Genomic DNA, 26220 nt, shown 5'->3' on the forward strand with positions numbered 1-26220 from the left:
CACATTCATCTAAAGAATTCTCAACTTTAAAATGATTTGAATTAATGTCAAGCTGATGAGATCCCTTTAGAATAATGAAACATTACACACAAACTCTGAAGAAACGATAATACTGCTACAAGAGGCACAGCAAAATCAGAAGGATGAGAGTGAACCAGCAAGAGCCTTAATACTGGAGGCAAAACATTAAAGAGGACAAAACCACAACTTGTGCAAATGAAATCATCTGCAATCTTCTCACGGCACAAGAGTCTTCATTACATGAAAAAAAAAATCATATTTGAAGCTAATGATAACAACGTTCAATACATTAAGTACCTAACCCAGGAAGAATCAGCAGAACAACACCGACAGAAGGAGGCCGAGAGATTCACGTGAGATGCACGCATTTATGCACTTATCCACCACTGCGCTAATTATCACTGGAGTTTTATGAACTGAGACAGTTTCAGAATAGCAAACTTCTTAACTGTGTATTTCTGAAGTCAAGATGAAACATGCTGTTTTTGTACACAGCATTACACATACTACTTCAGCAACGTGATTTACATGGGTGATTATTCATTCTAAAAAACATTTCCTTTTAAAAGAAGATTGTAACTTCTTCCCTACTGCATTCTATCATTCTTGGTTTAGTGAGGTTGCTCCAACACTGTTTAAATCGCTAGGATTTCCTTCCAGGGACTTCAAGGGAAACAAATCATGACCACAGTCTACGAGTAGAATATGTTAGCAAAACCGAAAATCAAATAACCAGCAAGACACATGGGCAGCATGCAGTGAGGAAACACACGTGAGGAATAAGTAGAAGCATTTATAGCAATATGAAAGCATTTTCGTGAGCTTTTGCTACTGCAGTCCTCATGCTTCCTGTACTTATCTGCCTTTTTTGTCACCTCTTGCTGTGCTCTGTCTAAGTAGTGAAATTCTGGTGGCATGTTCATTTTAATCACCTATAAGGCACCACACGCTCTTGTGGCACTGATATGAATAAATAACACAAGGCCTTTTATTTTGATAAGACACAGCTAACTCCCTTAGTAGTATGGTATGCTGTACTGATCCAAGCAGAAGACAGCTTCAATCAGTGTAGCCCATTATTCCAAAGGCCAAAAATTTAAATATATATATGTATATGTATTTTTTTAATATAAAGCTCCCGTGTGTCACTGTGCAGCTAATAGTCTTCCCAGCATGAGCACACAAGTCTACAGAACACTATGCCTAAACCCCAAGCTGTCATGCTAGATGTTTTTCTCTGCATAGTGTGCCTGCTCTGCAATCTGTTCTCTGCAGCAGCATCAAGACCTGCTTCTGCACTTGGTGCAAATGGATGATATTTGCATTCCCTCATTCCCTCATCCGCTTTCCCGTATTTCCGTAATTCTTCATGATGTGCTCAAAGACTGGGAGTTCTGCTCCAAAACATTCTACTCCTGAAATGATGATTTGATGGTTTTCTCAGGTACTGAAGTTCCTTCAGCCTATGTCTGCGTAACATTCTGCATGCCGAAGAGCTGACTTAAATACACACATAATTTCAAATGTTTTATTGCCAACTTTCCTCTGGAATGGCTTTTATATGAAATGTATTGTGTAAAACTAAAACTCACCAAGAATCAGAGCATCATAGAACCCTTCAGTGACAGAGGCTGCCCATAGAGGTGGTGGATGCCTCAACCTTAGAGACAGAAAATGTCAGGTTGGATGGGGCTCTGAGCACCTTGATGGAACCACAGATGTCCCTGGTCATTGCAGGGGAGTCGGAGTTGGAGTAGACAACCTGATGGTCCCTTCCAACTCAAGTGATGCTATGATTACTAAGGTTGGAAAAGGCCACAGTGATCATCTAGTCCAATCCTATCTGCAGTCATTCAAAAATCCAGAAAGCACAGATAGCAACTTAGGGTATCATCTGAAAACACTAATTCTTGACATGAGAAAACATAGGCAGGAAGATTCTGTGAAATGTTTTACTTTTACTTGATTAGATACCAAAAAGAAATACTAGATAAAATGCATAAACCCTAAACTCTCCTGTACTTTCAGACTACTGCTTGAGTCTGCTGGCCACATGGCAGAAGATAACCCTTGGCAGAGCTGGGACACCCCATGGCATGGATCTAAATTTTAAACAAACCTCTTAAAGATATTTAAAGGTATTAACAGAATAGCAGGAGGTTGATTTTATTGCTACTTCTGTTACATTCCAGCTGTATTCACTGGCATCAGTCTAGAAACTTCACAAAGGATTTATGCTGGGTTTTTTTTTTTAACATAAAGCAGTAATTTACAGATGAGCTCTGCAATAAAGGTCATTGTTCATTCCCCCTCACTAGGCCTTTTATTACCCTCATTAATACTGCTTTCTGTCTGCAGACTTGAATCTTCAACTGCTTTCTCATCTTTAACTTCTCTCACCTGAATACACCCATGGGACTTATCTGAAGGGCAATGCTAAGTATGCGCACATAACTTTACAGGATTTTTGTGCATGCATCTGGTCTGATTCTGTGATAACAACTGAATCTTTTACTGTCCTTCTCTGGAAATCAACTAAACATACATCAAGAGAGATGCAAATTTGCCTCAATTGGCGACAACACTTCAGTTTAAGAGCATTCTTTGGCACTGTAAGCTGTTATTAAAAGAAAGCCTTGGGAATCTATATGGTTAAATTCTTACTGAAGCATTCATGTCTCTGCACGGGTACTATGGTTGCCCAAATTTCATAGTCATTAAAGAGAGATATGTCTAAAATACTACAACTTCAGGTTATTGTTACGTCTTGACTTGATAAAAATGCATGAATTTTACATTAAAAACCAACAAACAAACAAACAATAAAAAAAAAAAAAACCTAGCAGAGGGATAAGGATAATTGCCTTGTCTGTTTAAAGCAAAGAAATGTACAAGAACAGTATTTCACAAGACTGCAGCTAGGTCTGGAATTTGAGAAAAAAAGAAATGTGCCAGCTGATGAATTACAAGCCTAATTACATCTGGGATAAGACTTTTTAGAACCCAAAGGAAAAATGATTTGCTGGATGTCAGCATGCTCAGATGCCCACCAGTGAGCAGTACCTCCTCTAACCCAAGGTTTCAGTGAAGACAACATACATGTCAACCACAGTAGAAGAAACACAAACTAATGAAAATGTGTGTAAGCTGTAATTACACTGTCTCAGTGAATGGCACTTGGGGTATTGTGAACAGATTGTACAAGTTAATTCACACAGGGCTTAATGAAGCATTCCCTGTTCTACAAACTTCACCACTTGATTTAATTAACCTTCATACCTATACACACACTACCCACCAATCATAAGTGTTGGAAAACCCTTAAACTGCAATGCTTTGGAGCTACACTTCGTAGAGAAACAAACACTCGGTTTTATTCACTCTGTTGTCTCAAAAGCAAATTATAAGACTCTTAGATGGCAAATTTGGCCTTATGTCAGCTATACCAAATATAAGATCTAATTTCTTAAAAATAAAAATTAAAAAAAAAATTGCAACAAATCAGAATCAATTTATTCACAAAAATCGAAGTTTCCCAGATTTACCAGAAGAGCGTTAACCATGAAAATAATTTGGGAAACTCTACCAGGATATTAAAACATGAGAGCATGCAGAACAAAATAGACAGCAGTCACATCTCAGTTTTGCAGGCAAAGCTTTGTACAACACAAATGGTGCTCTCCTGCTGACTTCAAAGAGTGAAACAAGTACCAGACACAGCCACTCATACGTCATTTCTTCCTATATGAGTATAAATTCCTGCTCAGGCTCTCGAGAACTCAAGGGCAGGTATCCAGTGAAAAAGTGAAAAAGCTGCCCTGTCTGTTCTCCTTTGAGCGGGAACAAAGTGAAGCAGGGAAACAGCGAAGCCTCATTTCATCATTTTCTGCTAATGAAGGCAGCAGAAACTGCTGCCCCTGCACCATGAGAGAACAATGGCAGAGGAGCAGACAGAGCTGCTCTCGGCAGGCAGAGCTCTGCTCAATTTACATTGCAGAGCTTTAACAATTGTGTATACAACAAAACAGAAGTAACATACTTTTTCACCTCCCCTCTTTGATTAAAATTTATCTAATGTATTTAACATTTTACTTCATTGAAAAAAAAACTACCAAGTTGAAATTACTTAATGCACAAATTAGAAAAGCATTCAATATTGGCTTAGAGAACTTATGCGGCATTGGAGAAACGTTACTAAATCTTTCACAACAGCAAAGAGTGAGGGAAAAGCTATAGAGATAATTTATGTGAATCTCCAAAGTCATTTCAGTAGCATCTCTCATAAAAAATTAATCTGCAAAAGTTAGCAAGCATGACACAGAGAAGGGGAACCAGTGGACTGGAGAGAAGTTGGCTGAGGGATAAAAGGGAAAGTTTGCCAGCCATGGGAGATGAGGAGTCTATTTGCATTTTAAAATTGAATCGGCATTTTTTGGTCCAGTCCCGAGGACTTGCATTACAAGCAAAGAGAAGCAGAAAGATCTGCTTACACGCCTACACAGCAACATGGATTATTACTTGAAACAGAACAAAATCAAAACCACATACAATACAACACAAAAAAGAATCCATATAAAGCAACTGCATTTATGGTTACATTCTGTCACCCCAGACAAGAGACTTGGAGGAGGGGGCAGGAAACTGTAATAGAGGCTATAAAACAGGATTTTGAATTAAACGAGAATTCAGTCAACCCTGACAACTTAAACAGAAGGTACCAAATCTGTCTTTTTACTTCAGTGGTGCTATGCTATTCAGTTCGCAACAGAATCCCAACCGATGTCAATGTCATTTTGGCAAAAAGGATAATAATAATTCTATTTATAATATCTCCCTTCAAGGCACCATGTGAGATCACTCAAGCAAATTAAAACACACCATGAAAATATTTAAAGCATTATAAACCTGTATTTACTATTTCTCACTCCCGTAGAAAATTTGCAGTCAATGCAAAGCATTTTGTTTCACACAATTTATTGATGGAACCAAATGAGCACATGTTTTGTGCCACAATATAAAGAGAGGAGTAGCTAATCACACTCGTCTGCCTCCCTGAACTGATGCTAATTGCTCAAGGGCCAGCTTTCATCTTAGATATTCACTCAGCTCTTGGGCCGTGGCAGCCTGGTGGTCACTTAAATCTCAATGTAACAGATACTGGAAGAAATACTGTGATGCCAGAAAGTGACATACTGCCAAGAGAGCAGGGACACAGAGCACAAAGATGACAGTGCCGCTGCTGTGGACTATTATTGGGAGTGTTTGGTAGGAATATGGTTCAAGCGTAGTGCCGTGGAATCACTTACTGATAGTGTTACAGATCTTATTAAATTATTAAACCTAGATTTCAACCCCTACTTGTTTTGTACAACAATCACAGGTGATACAAACAACAGATATTTTGTTTTCCTGGCACTCTAAAAATCAGGGTCACTGAGTCCTCCATTTGCTTGTGCACCACAAAAACAGACCTCACTCTGAAACAGCCAAATCTGTACCATATTCTGTATATGGCTACAGTGTTCAATGGACTGGAGACATTCTTATTCTGGTGTGCAATTTAACAAGACAGTAGAGAGCAAAATTAAGTAATAGACTTAGAAAACCTATTTATAGTGCATATGTCCCAAGGAGACACGGCTAATAACTAATTCATTTCACATCGCACATTTGAATGCAATATGAAAACTTCCCAGTTTCTTATCTGCACAGGAGAAAAGACCCCACTGTGGCTTTCTTTAAAATAATTAAGGATTCTTTACCAAAATATTTTAATCAAACTAAGTGTCTACAGAAGTCTTTTCTTTCCATGCCTCCTATCTGCTTCCTGAAGAGGTCCATGACTATTAAAGTTTAGATAAAATCATTTCATAACAGCAGTTTGACAAGCTATTAAATATGGTGCTCATTTTCCTAGATAATACGTTTGTTTATCGTACAGTTTTCTCCAAGCTGGATTAAAATCCAATACATTATTAGTTGTATCAACAGGAAACAGCTAAATAATCCAGTGAGCAACACAACTGTGCTATCTACAGCTAAAGAGGTTTTGATTTAGCTTTCTGTTGTAGAGAAACAGATCAGCTAAGTATTATCCAGTGGACTAGATAGCTGAATACTTTATTACAAATGATTAAGAATTAAACAATTGATAAGAAAGAAAGATAGGGATATATATAGTGCCTAAAAACATCATTTGAGCTTCCCTTGCACTGCAACTGTAGCAACAGCAAAGCAGGAAACAGATGCAATGCTCAGTGCAGTGATAGTCTTCTAACTACTCCACAATTTTTCTTCTTCTGTTCCTCCATACTCTGAGTGTTTTAACAGCTTGACTTCAGTGTGACCACCCCAAGAACTGTATGGTTTCAGCAAATATTGGTGCCAAAGCTGTAGCACAAATTAGTCTGCAGAAGATGCTGCAAGGAGACCCACCTTGTGCTCTATGGAAGCGACCACTGTCAGGGGAATGCACCCTGATGTACTGGGAAAATAAGGGGCCTTGTGGACAGCAATTACAAATACAACCACTGCAGATTGCCTATGGCTCAAAGACACAGCAAACAATGACCCACTATTTAACCTGGGACTTGGGTTACTTTACAATTAAAAGGTAAGTTTGTGTTAAAGGGCTTTGTGTTGAAATCATAATTAATTGCTACAGAAAACAATGTGAATTAACTTCACCACTTCGTAATTCAGTGCCCCTAGGGTCCACAGTTCTACTGAGTAGCATGGCAACATAGTAATTTACTTTAACCACAGCAGAAGCAGCATAAAACATTATTTAAAATTCATGTTAAACACAAAAGCATAACTGGATATAGTGAGCTTACACAGTTATTAATTTACATTAAATGTTTCATTAAAATGCTAGGAAACAACAGGGAAGAATACATGCACACATCCTGATGACAAAAACTTTACTGCCTTTCTACTGACAATCTGTACCCAAACTACACTATAGATGAATGCTCATTTTCAACTTTATTGGCCATAAAGTTTAATGAGTAGAAGCTCAATAAGTATGTCCTAAATCCCTAATTAAACTAAAGAGAAAGAATACAGGTCTCCTTCAATTACCCTTAAGGGGCTGTAGGCTTTGGTATTTTACCTCCTAGGTAGAATATTAGCATAGCATTAGGAAGCAATAACAAGAGGACAGCTGAACACCCAGTTCCAGAATCAGACCTATTCTAGATTGTAAGAGAAGAAAAAATCTTTTACAGTGAGGGTGGTGAGGCACAGGAACAAGCTGCCGAGCGATGTGGTTGATGCCCCATCCCTGGAGATTTCAGTGTGGGGCTGGATAAGGCCCTGAGCAACCTGATGTAGCTGTGGTGTCCTTGTTCACTGTAGGGGAGTTGGACCAGATGGCCCTCAGAGGATCCTTCCAACTCTAAGGATTTTATGATTCTGTGAACTTTATATTTGTATATGTTGATTTTTTCTGGGAAACAGAGAGGAAGCAACGTGAGGTTTGCTCATTTTTACAGTGGAGGAAGACTCCTGATGTTTTCATGTGTTTTATTTTCACTTTTGCTGTTTGCTTCTTTCGTTGTCTTTCCTACCCCTGTTCTTTAGTCTCAATCATTGTATTAATCAGAAAAGATACATGTACAGAAACAAAAAAACAGTACATTATCTACTAGGATTATTAAAGCAATGTATCTAAATTTTACTAGCAACCTAGCAAGTAACAAGTATAATTATAAGGAGGCTTAAAAATAACTGCTAAATAAAACAGCTGCAGTAGTTTTTCAGAATTTATCTGAGCTAGAACATTGCCAGGTATCGTGTTACACACTTACATGCAAACATTCTACACAACTTCTGAAGACAAAAGTCAGCTTAGCTGCTTAGATTCCTAAATATATTAAGATAAGGGTATAACACCAGCTGTTCAAAGTGACTGCCATTGCTTAGTATTTAAAACTTTGAAGACATTGTGTGCTACCAAGTTATTATATTGACTGTCTAATTATGACTTCTATCCTTCAACTCAGTGGAAGATCAATTTTTTTTGAAGCTAATATTTAAACTAATCTTCATTAATTGCTGCTGTAAACTAATGGCTTCATTACACAAATAGGTAAGGAGATAAAAACCCAAAACGAAAAGAATATTCTAAAAAGATAACTAATAATGTTGGTTAAAAGCTTTTCTTTGTCTTCTTCAGAATTATTTGTTTTCCCAGGGAAATTCCTGGCTGTGCATTTTTTAACATTTTGTTAAAAAAAAAAAAAAGAAAGAAAAAAGAAAAACACCATACAACACATAGGTGTGTAAGCCCGTTAGCTATTAAACTTGCACATTTTAATGGTTGAAAAACACAGCACTGCATTATCAGTCTAGAGGCATGTGGCAGCACATCAGGTTTTTGGTACCTTTAATTATACTCTATCAGACAGGTCACACTAGCACCACCTCCGTAACACACGCAAGTGCAAATATCTCTTGAAGACTAAGAAGTGATCTCCTCATGAAGTGTATTTATAACCACTGCACTGCAAGGGCACACAGTTACCGATCATCCTGTCTCCCCATGATGTACCAATAGAGGCTCCTGATGTGCCAGTACATCAACTTGTCAGAAGCAGCTACAGCAGCATTAAACAGCAGCACTGTGAGCATGCAGCCAATGGAGTTGCAGTGCTGAGTGTACATAAAAGTTCAGATCAGTATGCTGCTGCTGAGGAAGCGCCACTTCAGCTGCTGACCACATCTGCTGTATTATTAGATGGCAATGCAGTGAGATAAACAGAACCACTACAAAAGCAAATGCCACACAATACCATATTATATACAGTTCTTGGATAGACCAAAAAAGAATAATAACAGGCCTCTTTCCTGCCCATTGTTATGAAGAACGGAAACCTCATTTTGAAACACTTTGCTGTGCCAAATTCATGCTCCAGCTGTTAATTTCAACAGAATTTAAAGCTTTGCCTATTCCTGGTTTGTTGCCTCATTGTCCACTTAGCATCATCTCATCAGTTCAACAAACCCATTTGGTCCTTTTGTTAGAGACCTATGGTTATATGGACTGCTCTTCCACAGATCAGACCTACCTTCTGTATTGCATTCTTGACTCTGTTAGCAATTTTTTAAATCTCCATAAAATCTCTTCAGTAGTTGAAAATGGAAAATAACTTTCTGTTATTCACTGCATCACTCTGCCCTAAACTTTCTTTGCTATTTGCCTCTTTATGGCAAGGTCTGTCTTTACTGACTATTGAATAGATTAGCACAACCAGTTCTCTGCAAAACCACCTTTTAGATTTCTTTCACTGAACTATTCAAATCTGCATCCTCTGTTACATTCTTCCAATGATGCTTATCATCAGCCCTTTGTGCTGAGGAACTGGAGCTAAAGTGAGCTTATTACTGTAGTGCTCTCACTCTTAGTATCTAGCTGCAGCATCTGTGTTATTACAAATCTTTTTTAATATAGGAAGACTTCTAAAATAAAGAAAAGTAGTTGGATCAAGCTCTCAAGAACAGTGACACAAGAGACTGAGTTGCCACGACAGTTTGAAGATTACCTTCTATAGATTTATTCCTTCAGTGAATTACTACTGTGCTGAAGTAAAACTCAATTGTAATTATACACAAAAACACAAAGGCAGCTAACAAAACACATGAGCAAACATCCAACTTTCCCTAATATTTGTGTACCTCTTTACAGTATATGTTTTACATTCCACATTTTCAATGTCCCTGGTATTTTTAAATTCTGTGATTACTAAATCCCTTTCATTCATTAGCAGGATTTAAAAATCTTCAGCCTCTTACCACTGTTACAGAACTATAGTACCAGAAATCTCTCATCTCACGATAGCCCTTTTCTTACTGCAGAGGGAGCCTGGCCCATTCCCTCTTCTCACAGCATGCATTAAGCAGCACCACCTTAAGCCAAAGCCTATCATCAGCTCTAATTTCCTTCACCAGCTCCCAGATATTCCCCTATGTGGTGTTCACACTGAGAATTAGAAACCTCTCACAAGGTCCTTCCTGTTCAGAAGTTCTTTTGGCAGATTTTTCCCACTGACTGCAAATAGAGGAGTGTAATAATTTTGATAACCTAAAACCAGCATTAAATAATACCAGAATTTCCTTGAACAAAGAAAATGAATTCACTATACCCAAGTGCTTTGACCTGCCAGTTGCTAAATAGACAGGTACACAATAGACATTGAGACTTATCACGAAACACTAGGGATGGAGAAGGACAGGAAGGATTTGACACTGACCACCACAGGCCAGCTGAATGTCATCAGAGATTGTATCATAACTCAGCAACCTTATCTTCTGGCTCTACTAATAACAGAGAAAAAAATTACCTATTATCTGTATGCCAAAGGTTCAATCTATTGCTATTGATCGAAATGGCAGACATATACTTTCAATTATTTGCTGTATTGTATTAATTAAACAGCAGAATGATGGGAGCTTTTCACTAGCCTCTCAGCAGGAACATGTATTTGAACAGCATTCTATTCAGAAGGATAACCATCTGTAGACCAGCTTTGCAAGCCTGAACCCAGCAGCTTTCATACTTTAGTATTTTTTTTCCCAGACAACAGAAAACAGATTTCATGTAGCAGCTTGAAAGCTGCCGGCAACTAGCAAATCTTCTGTGCGTGACCTGCAGTCTTCTTTATTGCGGTCATGCTCCATAGGATCAGACTGGGATTGCTGTAGCATTTCCCTTAGCAAGATCTGAATGTTCACAACAAACATGCCAACAGCTTATGACCATCCACCCCAGATCCAGCTGTTATCCCAAGTGCATTCTGCATTAGAGAGAAACCATTGAAAGATTAGAGAGAAACCATTGGAAGATTTTGTATCCAGGCCCACACCAATGTAAGGATAAGGCTCAACATTTGAACGTAGAGGCAGGGAACAGCTGCAGCTCAACATGTAGCATGAAGAACAGAGAAGAAACAACCAGGAAGCTTCCTCCCCTTCACCTGTAGCCAAAAGCTGACAGCTTTGAAGTTTTCCAATTCAATATCCGATATGATCAAAATTTTAACGGACTCTGTGCAACTGAATTAATATTCAATCTATGTCATGCTCAGATAAAACAATTTGAAAAGAATCAGTCCTAAGTTTTAGATCTCATGGACTATCCAAGCAGAACAAAATATTTGAGTAGATATCCACAGGAATATCAGAGGAAACAAGTCCTTTCACACATAAAATAACACTTCAAAAAACATCATGAAATCAGTATGATCTGTGATAACAAAATCAACTCCTTTATAGTTTAAAAGAGACAGAGGTAAGAGACAGAAGGCACCCCTAAATAAAACAAAAGCAAAAAGAATTTCTAGACTCAGAATGCAGGCCAGCTGGCCTGAGATTGCTTGCTATTCCCACAGCTATCTGAGATACCAAAGCAGATATAAAAAAACTAATGATTAACTATCACTTAACATAACAGCGATCCATTTTTTCTTTTGATAAGAAGTGTTACCTTACAGTCAAAAGCTATGCTCTGTTAGAACAGTCTCTTTCCCTTTTACAACTGCCAACTAAACAAAGTAAATGCAAATACATGTCAAAAAAAAAAAAAAAAGGAGATGACATTTGGTTTTGTTTTCTCACTTTTTTCTTTTCCACATATAGTAAAACCATAAGAAGTTGTCCTGCCAGCAGTCCCACTGTCTACCTGCATCTGCAGACAAGCTGATAAACCACAGGAGTGGGTAAGTTTACCACCAAGATGCAAACTTGTTCTTGTTAGTAGCTTCCACAACAATAGGGACAAACCATACTGTTACAACTATCCAAAAAGCAACAAAATTAAGAGTGAAATAAGATCAAAAATGGTGAGTATACATGACTGTACCTTGGTCTATCATTTGGAAGATAAAATTTATCAGTGCAAGCAGTGCAGCTTGTCTACTATATTTAGGGCTAAAACCAGATGGATTCAGTCAAGGAAATCTGAGGATTCTAGATGCCACCAGTCGCCTTGCGCACAAGCTTCCTTATAGCTTTCCCTAAAAAACAAAGAAATTCAAGACAAAAAAAAGGTGAAATTTTTCCTCATCTAAGTTTAATTTTTCAAGCAGGAACAAAACTGTTGACCCCATTAAGCAAGAAAGCACCTTGTTCTCTCAATCTCTTTCAATAACAGAAAAATACCTTCTCAATGGACTCTCCCAAACTTCTGAGAGTGTAAATCAAAAGCTTCGGCCCAGAACTCTCCAACTCTTCTGCTCACTTCCACCTGTGTAATTTGCAGACACTCAAGTGATTTTCCTGTCTCAAACTCTTAATCCTAAGGAGGTAAGAATTATTTCTTGAATTACCAGACAGGTACCATAGTTCACTCCTGATCTACGTAACTGGAAGCCCTTTGTACAGCCATTGAAGGGATTCAGCTCAGATTCATCAATTCACCCACCATTAAAAACCATTCAACAGGATGCTTATTGAAGCAGAGTTTTAAGAAGAAATCAGCTGATTCACTCAAAATTTTAAATGGACACCAGAGTATCAGTCAATAGCATCTAGAGAACAGGTGCCCCTTCTCTTTCAATGAAAGGTAGGATCTTCTTCATGAAAACTCAAAAACTGGGAAAAGTAAGGAACAACAAATCACACAAGCATTAAAAATAAAATGCTCTATTTCATAGAAGCAAACTGTATGTCTGTCATCAGAACGTAAGGAGACAGAGTTAAGGAACCCATTTTATTAATACTGAAAACAGAGAAGACCAAGCTATCAATCCCTCATCCCGAGTCAGTACAGCATCAAAAAGAATAACTTTATGGAATCTTGTGCAATATATCTTTCATTTCAATTTGTTTCTTTCAATTTTCTTCCAAAGCCTTTCTTTTCTAGAAGATATACTGAAAGGCAAATAGATGCAAGCTCTGTACAGGGGAAAAAAAAAAGTATTACACATGGCAGGATGACTTCAATGCTTATTTACACATGCTTACATTTACATTTGTAGATCTTTGAAATTCAGAAAGATGAGTTGCTGATAATACCTTTTTATGAAGGAATTTGTCATCATGTGAATTTAGTCCAGACAACAGCAATCCATTCAACTTAGTCACTCAGGGGTGTGTCTGCACACATCCTACAGAGGCAAAGCTTAACTTCTGCTTACATTTCTGCTATTAAAAGCAGCACTTTTAATGACCAGTGAATGCAAATCGAGCTCATAGAATTACTGTGGTAAAAATGAAGCAAGTCCTATTGGAATGCAGACTATCATAACTCGATCATAATTTCCAAAAGCAGTGGGGCTATGATAATTAACATGGCAGAGGACTGGTATGTGTGACAACCTGAAAAGAATCACTGCATGCAGTGAATAGCCTGTGAAAGGTAAATAAAGCATCAAATGAAGCAAGCCAAGTCTTTGAGCACCAGATCAACACAGAGAATTGTTTTTGTAACTGAATTTAAATCCACTCCCCAACTCTTCCATTGCCCTTTCCTTAAAAAGACAAGGCTTTTCTAAATGAAATCCCATCCCATACAACTTGCCTTGCAAAAGCTGAGTGGCAAGTAGACAAAGGCAATTACTAATAAACGGCAATTTATAAGTGAAAGTATGTAAGAACATATCTGCAATTAAGATGAAAAACCAAAAAGTACTAAAATTAATGTCTTGCCTACAATTTCTTGCAATAGTATATAAATGCAGTGGTCAATGCAGAAAGTACTTTCAAGACTTTGAGCACTCTTGTACACTTTCTGGCTTGAGAATTTCAGATGTTCATTCTTTTTTAATGCAATCAGTGACTGCAGTGATTTGAATAACAAATAAATTCATTCATCTCTACACCATTTTGCCACCACTGGGAGACCTCACCTAAGCATTAATTGGCAGTATCATTTAAAGCCTCTCCAAGATTCAACTTCATCATTCAGCTACTATCCTTAACCAAACCCCTGATGACTCTCTTCCTATTCAGGGACAGCAGAGGTATCAGAGTTCACTGTCAGCAGGTTTAGAAAACAAAAGCTCTCATAACTCAGGAGAATCTGCTATCCACTGGGCAAAGATATTGTGCCAATATATTGTACAGAGTACATAAAAATAATTCCTAGAATAAATCACTACTTTTTTTTGTAAAGTTATTTCCAAATTCAAATATGTGTTTTCACATACCTGTTGTGACAGGTTGTCTAGGTTTTTGATGGCCTTTGGTATGTAGCATTCTCCTCTGCAAGCATGGTTTCTAGTGATTTCTAAATTGAAATGAAGAAGTTGTATTTGTGGTATAACCACGACTTCAGAGTGATGAAGTTTTCTTTAAAAGCAGCAGTATTTTCTGTTTCTCCTACAGATACAATTGTGGACAGAGTAGGGAAGAGAACAAACCTACCTACAAGAAAACCAGAGTTTCTTAAAAGCCTGTAAAAGGACTTAGGTATCTGTCCTCTCTTTTTGGATAATACCTATCAGAATGCTACTTCTATCCAAGTAACCTGTCTTTCTTATGACCTTGGATGACTGCGCTAACACTCAGCTCCATTATGACATTCAAAGCCATTCTATATTACATTGCAGCATTCCAGAATTTTCTGATTAGCCAAACAGCAGAAGACAAGCAGCAGAATCTATCATAATCCTGAAAATATACTGTTATGACACTATCATTAGCATGTAGTTATACAGTAGGAAATACACCATAAACAAGGACTGCTATCAGTATTTTCTGAAAACTCATATTCTGCTGTTCTCCCAACCTCTGTAGATTTTCACACCAACAATAGCTGTTCTTTTCATTACGGCTCTGGTCTGTGTGACCGATTTCTTATTCTGGGCTGAAAAGCAAGCCGATTGGCTACATAAAATGCTGAATACCATAGCAACTGACTTGCAACCTTGCTAGCATGCAGGAAGGATTTTGTACTTGAACGAGAGCTACAAGTGAAAACACCAGGCATAGAGCAGACCTGACGTAACATCAGCAATGCAACAGAACAACACAAGGCATTTAACCTCTCCCTAATCTTTCCCCATTCATACCTTTCAACTGCAAAGAGCAGCAGCAAATCTTCAGATTCTCATTAAATACAGCCAACAAGGAAAAATGCATGCTATGGTATTGATTCAACATATAGATCTACCCAGTGCAGACTCTCTGCCAAAACAAATAGGATTAAATATTGAAAAATCAAGTCATGGAAACAGAGCAATAATAGATGTTGACCTTTAGTTTTAATTAATAATCTTATCACTCAATATTGAAAAAGATTAGAAGTTTCTAAAGAAACATCTCAAAATATATTTAACTCTGCACTGTCCATGTTAATGGCTACTTTTACGAACACATCAAAGTAGACAAATGGCTACCAGTAAAAACAATCATTTAATGACAACACCCTGTAAAATCTGCATCAGGTTTACAAAAAAAAATACAGGAAGCAGAATATTGCTCTAGAAAAACAGCAAGAGGCCTTCTACTTCCGGAAAGCAACACTCTTTTAGGCAGATGAAGCTCACTGTGTTTAGGCTTTATAGGCTGAGAGAAAACCCATCTTCATCATTCTTTGTGCACTGACTGAAAAGGAATTCAAAACCTACCATGAAAGTAATATATCAAGTGAAGAGGACCAAGTACGAGACCAACTGCACAGCTACCCACAGTGCTTTCAAACCAGAGACATGTGAGTGAAGTACATAACTCTACAGCACCAGATTAAGTTACTTGACTCGACAGGCACCATTCCCAGTGAGCTCCCACTGATATATTAAAGAATGCCATCAGCCACCCACACTCACAAAAGTACAAATTCTTGCTTGTATTAAAACAAGGGGAGGGGCCTTTACCTTCCTGAATGTGAAAATACTAACTACCAATGAAATAAAGAGCGTTAGTGGGATTGTGACCTACTGATTTATTTGTCTCTGCCAGAAAAAGACAAAAAATTCTTAAGAATCTTTGACGCTCAAATTCAGGCAGCCTATCAGTGAGTTTACAGTCACAGGAAACACTTTCATCAGTGAACAGACATACGAATTAACGAAGCATAATTGGGTTTTGGAATTAATTTCATTGTACTGGTAAACAGCTTGACAAGCTCTACTCATGTTGCTGAAATCAGGCACAGTTGTTTTAAGTCTGTGATGTATCAGAACTCAGACATAAAATCAGCCTAGTTGTAAATAAACATTTGTACTCAGGACGTACATAACTCCAGGTATAGCTGCATCTATAGTATGTAGGATGTATGTGTACTTTGTTACATGCCACTGATACATATGTACCCAAATCAGAAAGTATGCAGACACCTTAAACAAAGGCCCTTCTTCTCAAAACGTGGAGTTGTTGGCTCATTTTGAAGTCACACTTTCATTTAGTTCACATTCTGTTAAACAGCGCAGTATCCTCCAGCTTGGCAGACCTTTGCCATTTTTCTATCTCAAACAGAAACAGGAAAAGCAAGACAAAGAGAATTCTGTTTCTCTAGATTTTATGAACACAGAAAACGTCCAACGTTTCCCTTACCCATCAGCTAACAGCACCTGAAGGGTAGATCATAACAGAAGGGATAACAGAGGGGATAACCCCCATAACTCCAACTTTCAGAATGAGATAGTTGTTTGTTTTGAAGCAAGGAGTTTTTTTTTACTTGAGCTTTTAGCTAATAAACACACAGACAATAGCACTTGTTTTCTGGAACATGCAAAATGGTCCTCTGTGTTTAGTACTACTTATGCAGACACACTGTCTAAAAAGGCAACATATATATATACTGACATGTAGCTGTAAATATATCCCTTTCACATACAGGATCAAATTTTGTTCTCATACCAATAAGTTTATTAAACTTGAGTTTAAGTAATGATTTATTATTACCATTTCCCAAAAACATAGTAAATTTCCTCTGAAGAGCTTATCTCTTAACTCAGAAATGAAGAGGAAAGACAGGAAAACAGGCCAGAAGTATGTTTATTCATTCTGTGTACAGACACACACACACACACACACACACACACACTCGGTCTTGCCTATACAAATTAGAAAACGTAGATCAAGGACAATAAATTATTCTAACAGCAAAGGTCAGTCTAAAAGAGGGCTGGGATACAATTTTTTTCTTTGACCTCAGCTCTGAAAGAATTTTTCCATGCACAAAATGGCATGAAAGAAATGACAAAGATACAGTACTGCAGCAGAGATTCAGCGAAGGACATAATGATAAGGCCAGGAAATTAGTTCCCAAGACAGGATACGAAATGAAAAAGTCACCCTAATCACTAATGGTCAGACAATGGCTCCAGTTGCAGTGTTTCAAAAACTCTGGCAGAGGGTATGACAAATGCTCAGAAAGCAGGAGAGGACGCTGCTGTTATCCTTCACCCACATAGCAGAAGGGCATTACTTAAACGTAAGTGCTGGTACCTTTCTTGTAGTAATAATTATTATGATAAAACAGGTATTTCACAGAACTACTGAGGTTTCTGTAAAAAAAATAAATTTCATGTGTACATATTTGCATGTTAGGCTGCTTGAAGAGCAGCTGGAGGCAACTCATCAATATGAAGAAAACTCAGAGCTAAGGCAGTATAACTTGCTCCTTCAATAAATAATATTGATGATACAGCTAGGGCCCAAGAAAAGAAATATTAAACATGAAAGGGAGTGTCTCAGTAGAAGCGCAGTACAATCTACTAAAAAAAACACCCATCTTCTTACAGTGATCACTGCAAGAAAATACCCAAACCATCATACAGATGCACAGCACACCAACTCCTGTATCTATACATTATTCTTTCTTTTATTCGGAATGAACCCCATTCCTTCCAACAATATTTAGACTTCTGAGTTCAAAAGTGAGTTGATCTAGGCAGTTGAATGTGCTTCACAAACCACACAAGGGTGTTCGCCCAGTTAGTCTCACAAGACAATTTATAAAATGAGGAATTCAAAAAACTGGTGGGAAAAAGCAGTAGCACAAAAGTACGTCGTCTGAAAACTGACAAAATTCCCTAGTGTGATACACAAACATCAGCATGACTGCAGAAGTATGTAATATTAACTCTGCTTTCCCCATTATTAAAGTGATAAATCACAACAGTGAATTTAGCACGTTTGACCAAAGACAGCTGTAGTGTTAGTGGGTATGTATAGAAAGTCAGAGTCATTTCATGCAGTTTTCCACAGTCCAGTTAAAAAAAATTAACAAAACAGATGGCGTGTATAACGGAGTTGCTCAGCAGGTGAGAGACAGAGAAAGAAACAATAGAGAACGGGCTACATGGCTTTAATTTTATTGTAAATTCTTGGGGTTTGCATCATGTTTGGAAAATCTCAGGCTCCAAATAGCAATGCTTTGTACATGCAGCATCCAAATGTGCCACTTCCTCCAGGAGACAGCTGTTTTCAAAATCACTTTTATTCACTGCTTGTAAAGCAACACAGTACAATGGAAGAACTGTACACATCTTTGTTAGATTTGCTATTTGTGGCTTCTGTGGTCCGTTGTCATAAGGGCTGCCCTGCAACCAGCCATCTGGGATGAAAACGGAAGTTACAGGCACCCTTACCTCCAGGTCCATCTTCAGAATCAACCTCATAGATGCTCTCCCCTTCCATGCTGTCTGTACACCCAGCCAAAAACAAGATCTCTCACAGGTGACTTGCTCAGGATCCAGAAGGAAGCTGAATCCACCCACTCTGAAGCCAGCAAGTGATATCTTTCAAATAAAAACATAAAAAACAAAGCCATTGATCCACTTCAGGTATACAAAGGAACAGTCATTTCATTTTTCCCTTAAGCCCCCAATGTTTCAAAACTGAATGTCAGTTCATTCCAAGTCCAATATCTAAGGACTTTATAACAAAACAGAATAAAACCTCTAACCCACATAGAGCACTTGCATCAGCCCAAATTCCAGGACTACACTGAGATGAAAGCCTCAACACAGATTCATGCTACTTTTCATATGGATTGACATGACTAGAAGTGGGCAAAATGAAGCAATATAATACCTATCTCCAGGACTAGCTCTTCTCTGCCAGCATAATGAGCTCAAATAATACACAGGTTACAAACAGCAGCACAGTATGAAAGTGCAGTCATATGAGCTGGCTTTCTTAAGACTGCACTTTGGGTCTACTTTAAAATTAGATAAAGAAAGCATCTCAGTTTAGTAATGGACTCCATTTGCAGATGAAGGTAAAGAAGAGTGTAAAGACGAGTGTGGACAAAGGAAGAACAACATCCCTTGGTATGTTTAAGAGAAAGACAAATTAAGGGAACAGTACTCTTTCATCTGAACCGAGCCTAAGTACCTACTTGTTTTTCTGTTACTCTGCTCCAGTGTCGCAAGTTTTTACCATCTCCTCCTTTTAAACAAAAATCAATTTCAATTAATTTACTATGAAAATAAAAAGTGCTAATGAGTCAGGAAATATCCACATATCAGTGCCTCTGAGCGGAAGAGACAAAAAGCAACTACAACAGCATGGAGCTGCTAGAGTAGTCGTGAAACGAGCAGAGAACTGTTGCACGCTGGATGCTCATGGTCCACACAGCTAAGACAGATGAAAAAAAAAAACCACAGAAAAAAAAAAACAGAAAAAGCCATCAAAAAAAGAGTACAGAGGCCTTTTTCTGTCACAGATGAATTTGGACAGGTCAATAACATAAAATATGATGCGAGATTGATGATCAAATACATGAATGGTGTGATACAAAAACACAGTTCAAGTACCATCCCTATCCTGGAGCTAGTTACAAAGCAATGCACTGACTGCCGGCTTTCCAGTTTCAAATGAGTAAATAATTTTTATTTGCAAGCCTGTGGCCTTGTTTTTCACTTTTCCATGTCATTAGGACTACACTGGGTGTCCATGGTGCTGCACTTCATATAAAGGGTGGAAAAGGGAAAAAAGATCTGTATACACATGAACAACCCTGTATGTTTTGTTTGTCTCCCTTCTTCAACTTCTATCAACGAGAAAGCAGTAAATGCGATAAACAAATCTGCATTCAGACATCCAGTAAAAGAAAATCAATTGTTCAAGAACTATGTCATTTTGTTGATAAAAAGAAGGGCATACCTAGAAGCTTCACATCAGGTGACCTCTATTTCTTCAACTTCTTCAAGCATTTCTCTCAGCATCTGCATGTTTTGGTTGATTTTCCGCTGATTGAGCCAGCGCAGGTGTATGCCATGTATCAGAACATGCATGGCACTGCAAAACACTGAGCACACTTTCCATGGAGTGAAAACCATACTGCAATCATCTTACGTTGCTGGTGCCTCCCCTCAAAGTCGCATCGGTGATTCAAGGTTGTTTTGAATCAAGTTATGTTTTTCAGATGTTGGGCTACTGCAATTTGATGAGGCTGAGAATGGATCCACGATAATGCTGTTTTTTAATGATGAAGTATCCTCTGCAAATATTTCAGCTGGTAAAAAGAATCCATACATTTCTAGCAATACAAAAATACTTACCAAATAGGTAACTGGAACAATGTGTCAAACCTTCAGCAAGCTTTACAAGCTTAGTTCTCTTATTAAAGTAAGAAAGGTCCTCCAGTTTCCCAGATTTTGCATCAAGAGCTGAGATACCAAATAGACTTAAAGTAAAAAGTCAGCACAATAACACACTTCTTTGATACTGACCCAGTCCCAACCACTTACTATGGGCAGACTTCTTCAAACTGCATTACTTACAACGTCATAAAAACCCAACTTCTAGGATTTGGCTAGATAAGACTTGGCCCAGATGTACATTGCCAACTTCCACCTAGAAATCACTGTCTTTTCAGGTAGTCTACAGGAAAGCGTTCATCTCCCCTCATTCACCTCCATTCTTTTCTCTCTTCCTACTGCAGAGTGCACAGATGGAGAGACTGCTCCCCCTCCCTGCTCACCAAACTTTTCTGTTTGTTGCAAGGACCCTTTTTCAGTATTTTGCACCAGGGATCACTGACGAATGGTTCTATGTGGAGAATATGAGAACATGAGAATTAGGTGACTGCAGAGAGTGACTTTGCAAGGCATCAGGAATACAGATAATAGCAAGAAAAATTCAAAAGGAGTAGTAAAACAGGAGTAGATTTCTAGCACTATTAGGTTCTTACACCAACCCCATCAAAGCATAAAAGTAAAACTGATCAGATTTGTCCACCTATTAATAGAAGAGAAAAAGGAGTAGGGGAAAAACAAAAACTTGAAAATCTGAATACTGTGTCAGTAGAGAGGAGGCCCATGCAAGATTTCCTTCTGATAAGGCTCTGCTCCTTCAAAGCCTCTGGTGGATCTACAATGATACATCAGAGATGCATCTGTCCTAGTACTGTGCCTCTGCAGGGAGCCAGCCACATACAAGGAGTCTTGCTCAATAAGTTATTTGTGCTTTCTCTTCATTTCCCTCGTTCATCATAGGAATTTATTCAAGGTTAATGCATCAGTCCAAGCTTTGTTATACATATTTAAGGGCTTTTCAAAACAGCAACCTACATTTCAGAAATGGTTGCAAATTTTTTATGTAATAATATATATAAAATAACCACACTTTAGTTAGTCCTGCAGCCATACCCTAACAAGAAATCTTCCTGACTACCAGACTTGATAATCATAATTCCATCTAACAGGGCTTCCAGTAAGACTGTTTTATTATTCAGAGAAAGTCTAGATTGAATTGATTTACCTCATTTCACCACAAAGTTGCATTTCTGGAGATATCTCCATATGGAAATCCTAAGAAGTCAAAGTCAATTTTATTTTGTATTTTATAGATTTTATAGACATGCATTTTTAAACGCTGACAAAAGTCAATTTAGGATACCTTCAATTAAGCTCCAGCTAAAGATTCTGTACAATGAGATCAAGTGCTAACAAAACAGATATAGCCATGAAAGGAGATCCATATATTCTAATCCTACAAAACACAGTTCAGGGAGGGAACAGGAATCAGTGCCAGCAGATAGATTTCACAACTTCAGTCCTCCAAAACATCCATCTGAATTGAAAAAAGTGAGCCCTAAGCCTGAAGTAATTTATTTATGCACATTTCCTTTTTCTTATCTCTGCCTATGGCAGGTACAATAACTTTGATATCCATAGGAACAGTGGAGGCCAAGGTAATGTTCATAAAACCACCTGAGGAAGGTGATTACGACCTGAAAACACACATAACCTATCGTGATTTCTGCTCACTCAACTGAACTAACTCAAACATGGAGGGCAGGGGCATGGGATTATGTAACAGAAAGAATTCCTTTAAAGACATGACTAAGGAGCCAATTTCTGTACTTAACTTTTTATTTTATAGTTACTACAAAACTGTATTGCACCAGCGATTCATAGAGGAGTTAAACATCTTTGACAGTCACATCAATCAATTGTGGTACACAGCACTCTATTATCACAAAGCGTACCTTAAAATGGGGGGAATGGGAAAGATGGAGCAAAAGATAACAGAACGGTAGGATTTTTCTATTTGTAGCAGGATCATCTAATTTGAAAGAACAGAAATGATATTCCACTCTTGTCATAAGCAGAAAGATCTCTGTGAACATATAGCAAAAACAAAGAACTAATCAACTTATTTATCATAAAAATTTGCCATAAGCTGTACAGAAAACCTATCAACAAAAACAGATAAAGAAAAAAACATAACAAGTAAAATAAAGAAGCTTCAGATCAGTAATAACATGGTTTCATTTAGAAACTTGCAGTGTAAAAACAATTGGTTTCCTTAAGCGTTAGCTGAAGCCCTAAAATAAGCATGCAATGCGTACTAAGAATGTTTTTCATGTGCTTTAACATTAATTTCAAGATAATGCTGAAAATATGAATTTATGCCCAGCTGTGGTTTTTATAACCAACCAAGAGAAATTTAGTTTGTATGCTAGAGCAACTGTGGAAATCAATTCTTAATCTATGACCTTGTTTACCGCAGCTTGAAGCCTTGCAATAAATAAATGCCTTGAGCCAGAAATAAGAAACATTTGGCAAATCAAAGAGTCAAATAACACAAATCTATATGTGTATATACAGCATTAGAAAGGTCATATAAAATACAATATTGGCTCTTTTCTTGCTGTAACATAATAATGTCTGAAAGGCAGGGCACAGTAATTGGCTGCATTAATACCCAGGTGGTAAACGGACGTGAGTACCTATTTTCTTTTCAAGTGACAATGTTCATCTTTGTAGAGGACTTTGTGTTGCCTGATGCTTTGTTGTTTTGTTGTTGGTTTTTTTTTGTAACAATATTCTCCAAAAAATAACCCATTTCCTTTGTCTTAGAAGATGTAAAGACTTTCTCTAATGCACATTTAAGCTTCCTTGTGAAATTGCTCAGTGCTTCATCACTCACAATAGAAAAAAAAAGCAATAGTAATAATGCCAGCGCTCACATTTACTGCCCTCAGTCACAACCCCTTTTCTCCCTTGTAAGAGGAACCTCTCACATTCTCACATTATGTTATTACTTGTTTCTCCATAAGCATTACTAAGACAAGTTTGACTTTAATAGCGCTACTCACAGGAATATAAACTAAAAATATGTTTCAATCTTAACACGACTCACTTTCTAAAAAGTACATCTTCAAAGCCACAATTTGATGTATCTGTTAGACTGCAGAATTCATCCAGGCACTTGCTTTTGAAAAGTGTTAATACAAACCAGCATTAATTCAGCTAACTTCTCTCCCTTCATTGTCTCCTTGCTGCTACACTGGAATTCAAATGCGACTGTGACCGACACTGCTTTTTAAGATTAAGCATGGTATTATTAGCCTGCACAGCAGGTGACCAAAGTAACTGATGGAAGGTTCCCTTATTTTAACTCTAAATAAAGCATGTAATCTAATAAGAAATGAAAGACTTCGACTTTCATAATTATCCTTGGAGTTCAACATAGAAGATTAAAAAAATAATATAAATCTGTCTTCAAATATAATGAAAACTTCAGCCAGCAAATCAGGAGACCAGTACTGATCGAGTCATAATGCCACCAAAAGGTAAGTTCACCTTAAACTGAAATTACGTGGCTCATCAGCCAATCAGCATAGGCTGCCCCATCTCACATCCATAAAAACATCTCTGGAGACTTTTAAACTTGTCCCCAGAAGCATGATCTTTGTCTGCAAATGTGGCTTTATTCTACAGAATTGTAAAAGACCACTGAGATTATCCAGTCCAACCATCAACCCACCCCCACCATGCCCACTAAACCATGTCCCTTGGTGCCAAGGTGTTACATGTTTCTTGAACACCTCCAGGGACGGAGACTTCACCACCTCCCTGAGCATCCCGTTCCAATACCTCACTACTCCTGAGAAGAATTTTTTCCTAATATCCAACAAGAACCATCCCTGGCACAACTTAAAGCCATTACCACAAGTTCTATCACTGTTATCTGTAAGAAGAGACCAACCCCAACTTCACCACAACCTCCTTTCAGGGAGTTGTGGAAAGTTATAAGGCTCAACCCTGAGCCTCCTCTTCTTCAAACTGAACAATCCCAGTTTCCCTCAGCTGCTTCCTAAATGACTTGAGCTCCAGATCCTTCACCAGCTTTGCTATCCTTCTCTAGACACATTCCAGGGCCTCAATGTCTTTCTTGTAGTGAGAGGCCCAAAACCAAACACTGTGCTCCAAGTGTGGCCTCACCCAAGTGGGAGTGATGCGAAGTATGGGTTGGTAAGAACCACATCCCAAAGAGAACCTCTCAGCCAACAGCTGTGTTTTACAGGTACACAGCATGTGCAGTTCCCAAGTTACCAAACACTTTGCAAATGGCATTAGCCAGACCTCTCCCCAGCTGCTATGGGAAGGGGTAGGAGCTAATGCTGCAGTCTCACAAGTGGGGATGCTGGTACAGCGTGCCCTACCCAAGTGCCTCTGCTGTGTCATACCTGGCATTTCACATTAGTCCAAAAATTTTTTCCATGTTCAGTTTCTAAAAGCCTCTTAAGCTATTGACAGTTACCTTACTTAAAATACAGTTTGTTCTAATTCCAGAAGGAGAACTGCTCAGCATATTAATCTAGGTCAGAAGAAACTACTTTCCCACCAACAAAACAACAAATCTACATTACAGTGTGTAGCTAATTATAACCAATGACCCTTTCAAACTTCTTTAAGATTCAATACCTGTGATAAAAAACAAGTATTCACTGATGGCTCTGTATCAACATAAATGACTAATTACTTTAATCAGGAAGCTCAAAAGATAAAGAATTTGATTTATTATAAATACAGGGGCTTGCTCTCATAAAAATGATTTGCACTGCAGTTCAGGACATGCATTGATTTATGGCACTACTTGTAATTCTCTCATTATTTTTACATTTAATAATAGGTGAAAAATGGATTAAAAGTTAACAAAAGCTAGTCACATTCCCACTATAATTTTATTCAGTTCCACAGGAGTACAGATACATTGTCTACATCCTAACATTTCAGTAATAGAAAACATAAAAAACTGTCTTGAAAAAACATGAAGATCATTTTGGCCAAAATTACAGAAAGAATGGCTATTCTTGCCTGATTTTTCATGATTTAATGATATCTGGCATCTGTTGCTGAGACAAACAGAACACAATTCAAATCCAGTTCAGCTGGGAACAATTGGGAGAGTGCAAAAAATGCTTTTGAAGATAGATTATGAATCGATTATGGCATGAGAACCCATCAGATAGGAAGGGAGAGAATAAGAAATGTATCTGGAGTTACTTAGGAGAAAGGAAGGATCCTCATGCCTTTGCTGTCAGCCCCTGCAGAAAGCACTCTGCTTCCACCAAACCTGCCTAGGCACTACTTTGCCTGTCCTGGTGACTGTTTCTGGACAGAAAGAGCACGCAATGTACCCATGACAAGGTTAACTGACTTACTGCACTATGCTCAAACTCCACAGTACAGTAAGAAAATTATAGCACACACCTTTTATAAATGAAATAAATAAAAAATCCCATGCATTATGTGCTTACAATAAGATTAAATTGCTGAGAAGTCTGTCTCACAACTGAAATCCTCCAAGTCTACCCTTGCTGACACTAAGGATTACCACATATTTACACTGAGGATTTTTGAGGACCCCTCACATGTAACAAGTAAAAACTTGTTTCTTACTCACTTGTAATCAGCATGGTTCTCCAGGTTATTCTTAGGTTGCTGGGGTCATCACTGGGGCCCCAGGGTCTCCTGGAAAACCACCACACAGCTGCCTAACAGGAGTACAACG

At 38.0% G+C, this 26220-nt stretch overlaps 1 protein-coding gene across 1 annotated transcript in view; it reads right to left on the minus strand.

Annotated features, from left to right (window-relative positions):
• The window catches only part of PPP2R2C (protein phosphatase 2 regulatory subunit Bgamma), a gene marked incomplete at both ends in the record, with an annotated part of 118704 nt that overhangs the window by 65656 nt on the left and 26828 nt on the right, over positions 1 to 26220 (minus strand). The window contains 3 exon segments of the mRNA XM_079534795.1: positions 18558 to 18629; positions 18632 to 18696; positions 18698 to 18707. Of these exon segments, the coding sequence (XP_079390921.1) occupies positions 18558 to 18629; positions 18632 to 18696; positions 18698 to 18707 (147 nt within the window).

Source organism: Tetrao urogallus (assembly GCF_951394365.1).
Source record: "Tetrao urogallus genome assembly, chromosome: 4".
In the NCBI taxonomy this organism is placed as follows: Eukaryota; Metazoa; Chordata; class Aves; order Galliformes; family Phasianidae; genus Tetrao; species Tetrao urogallus.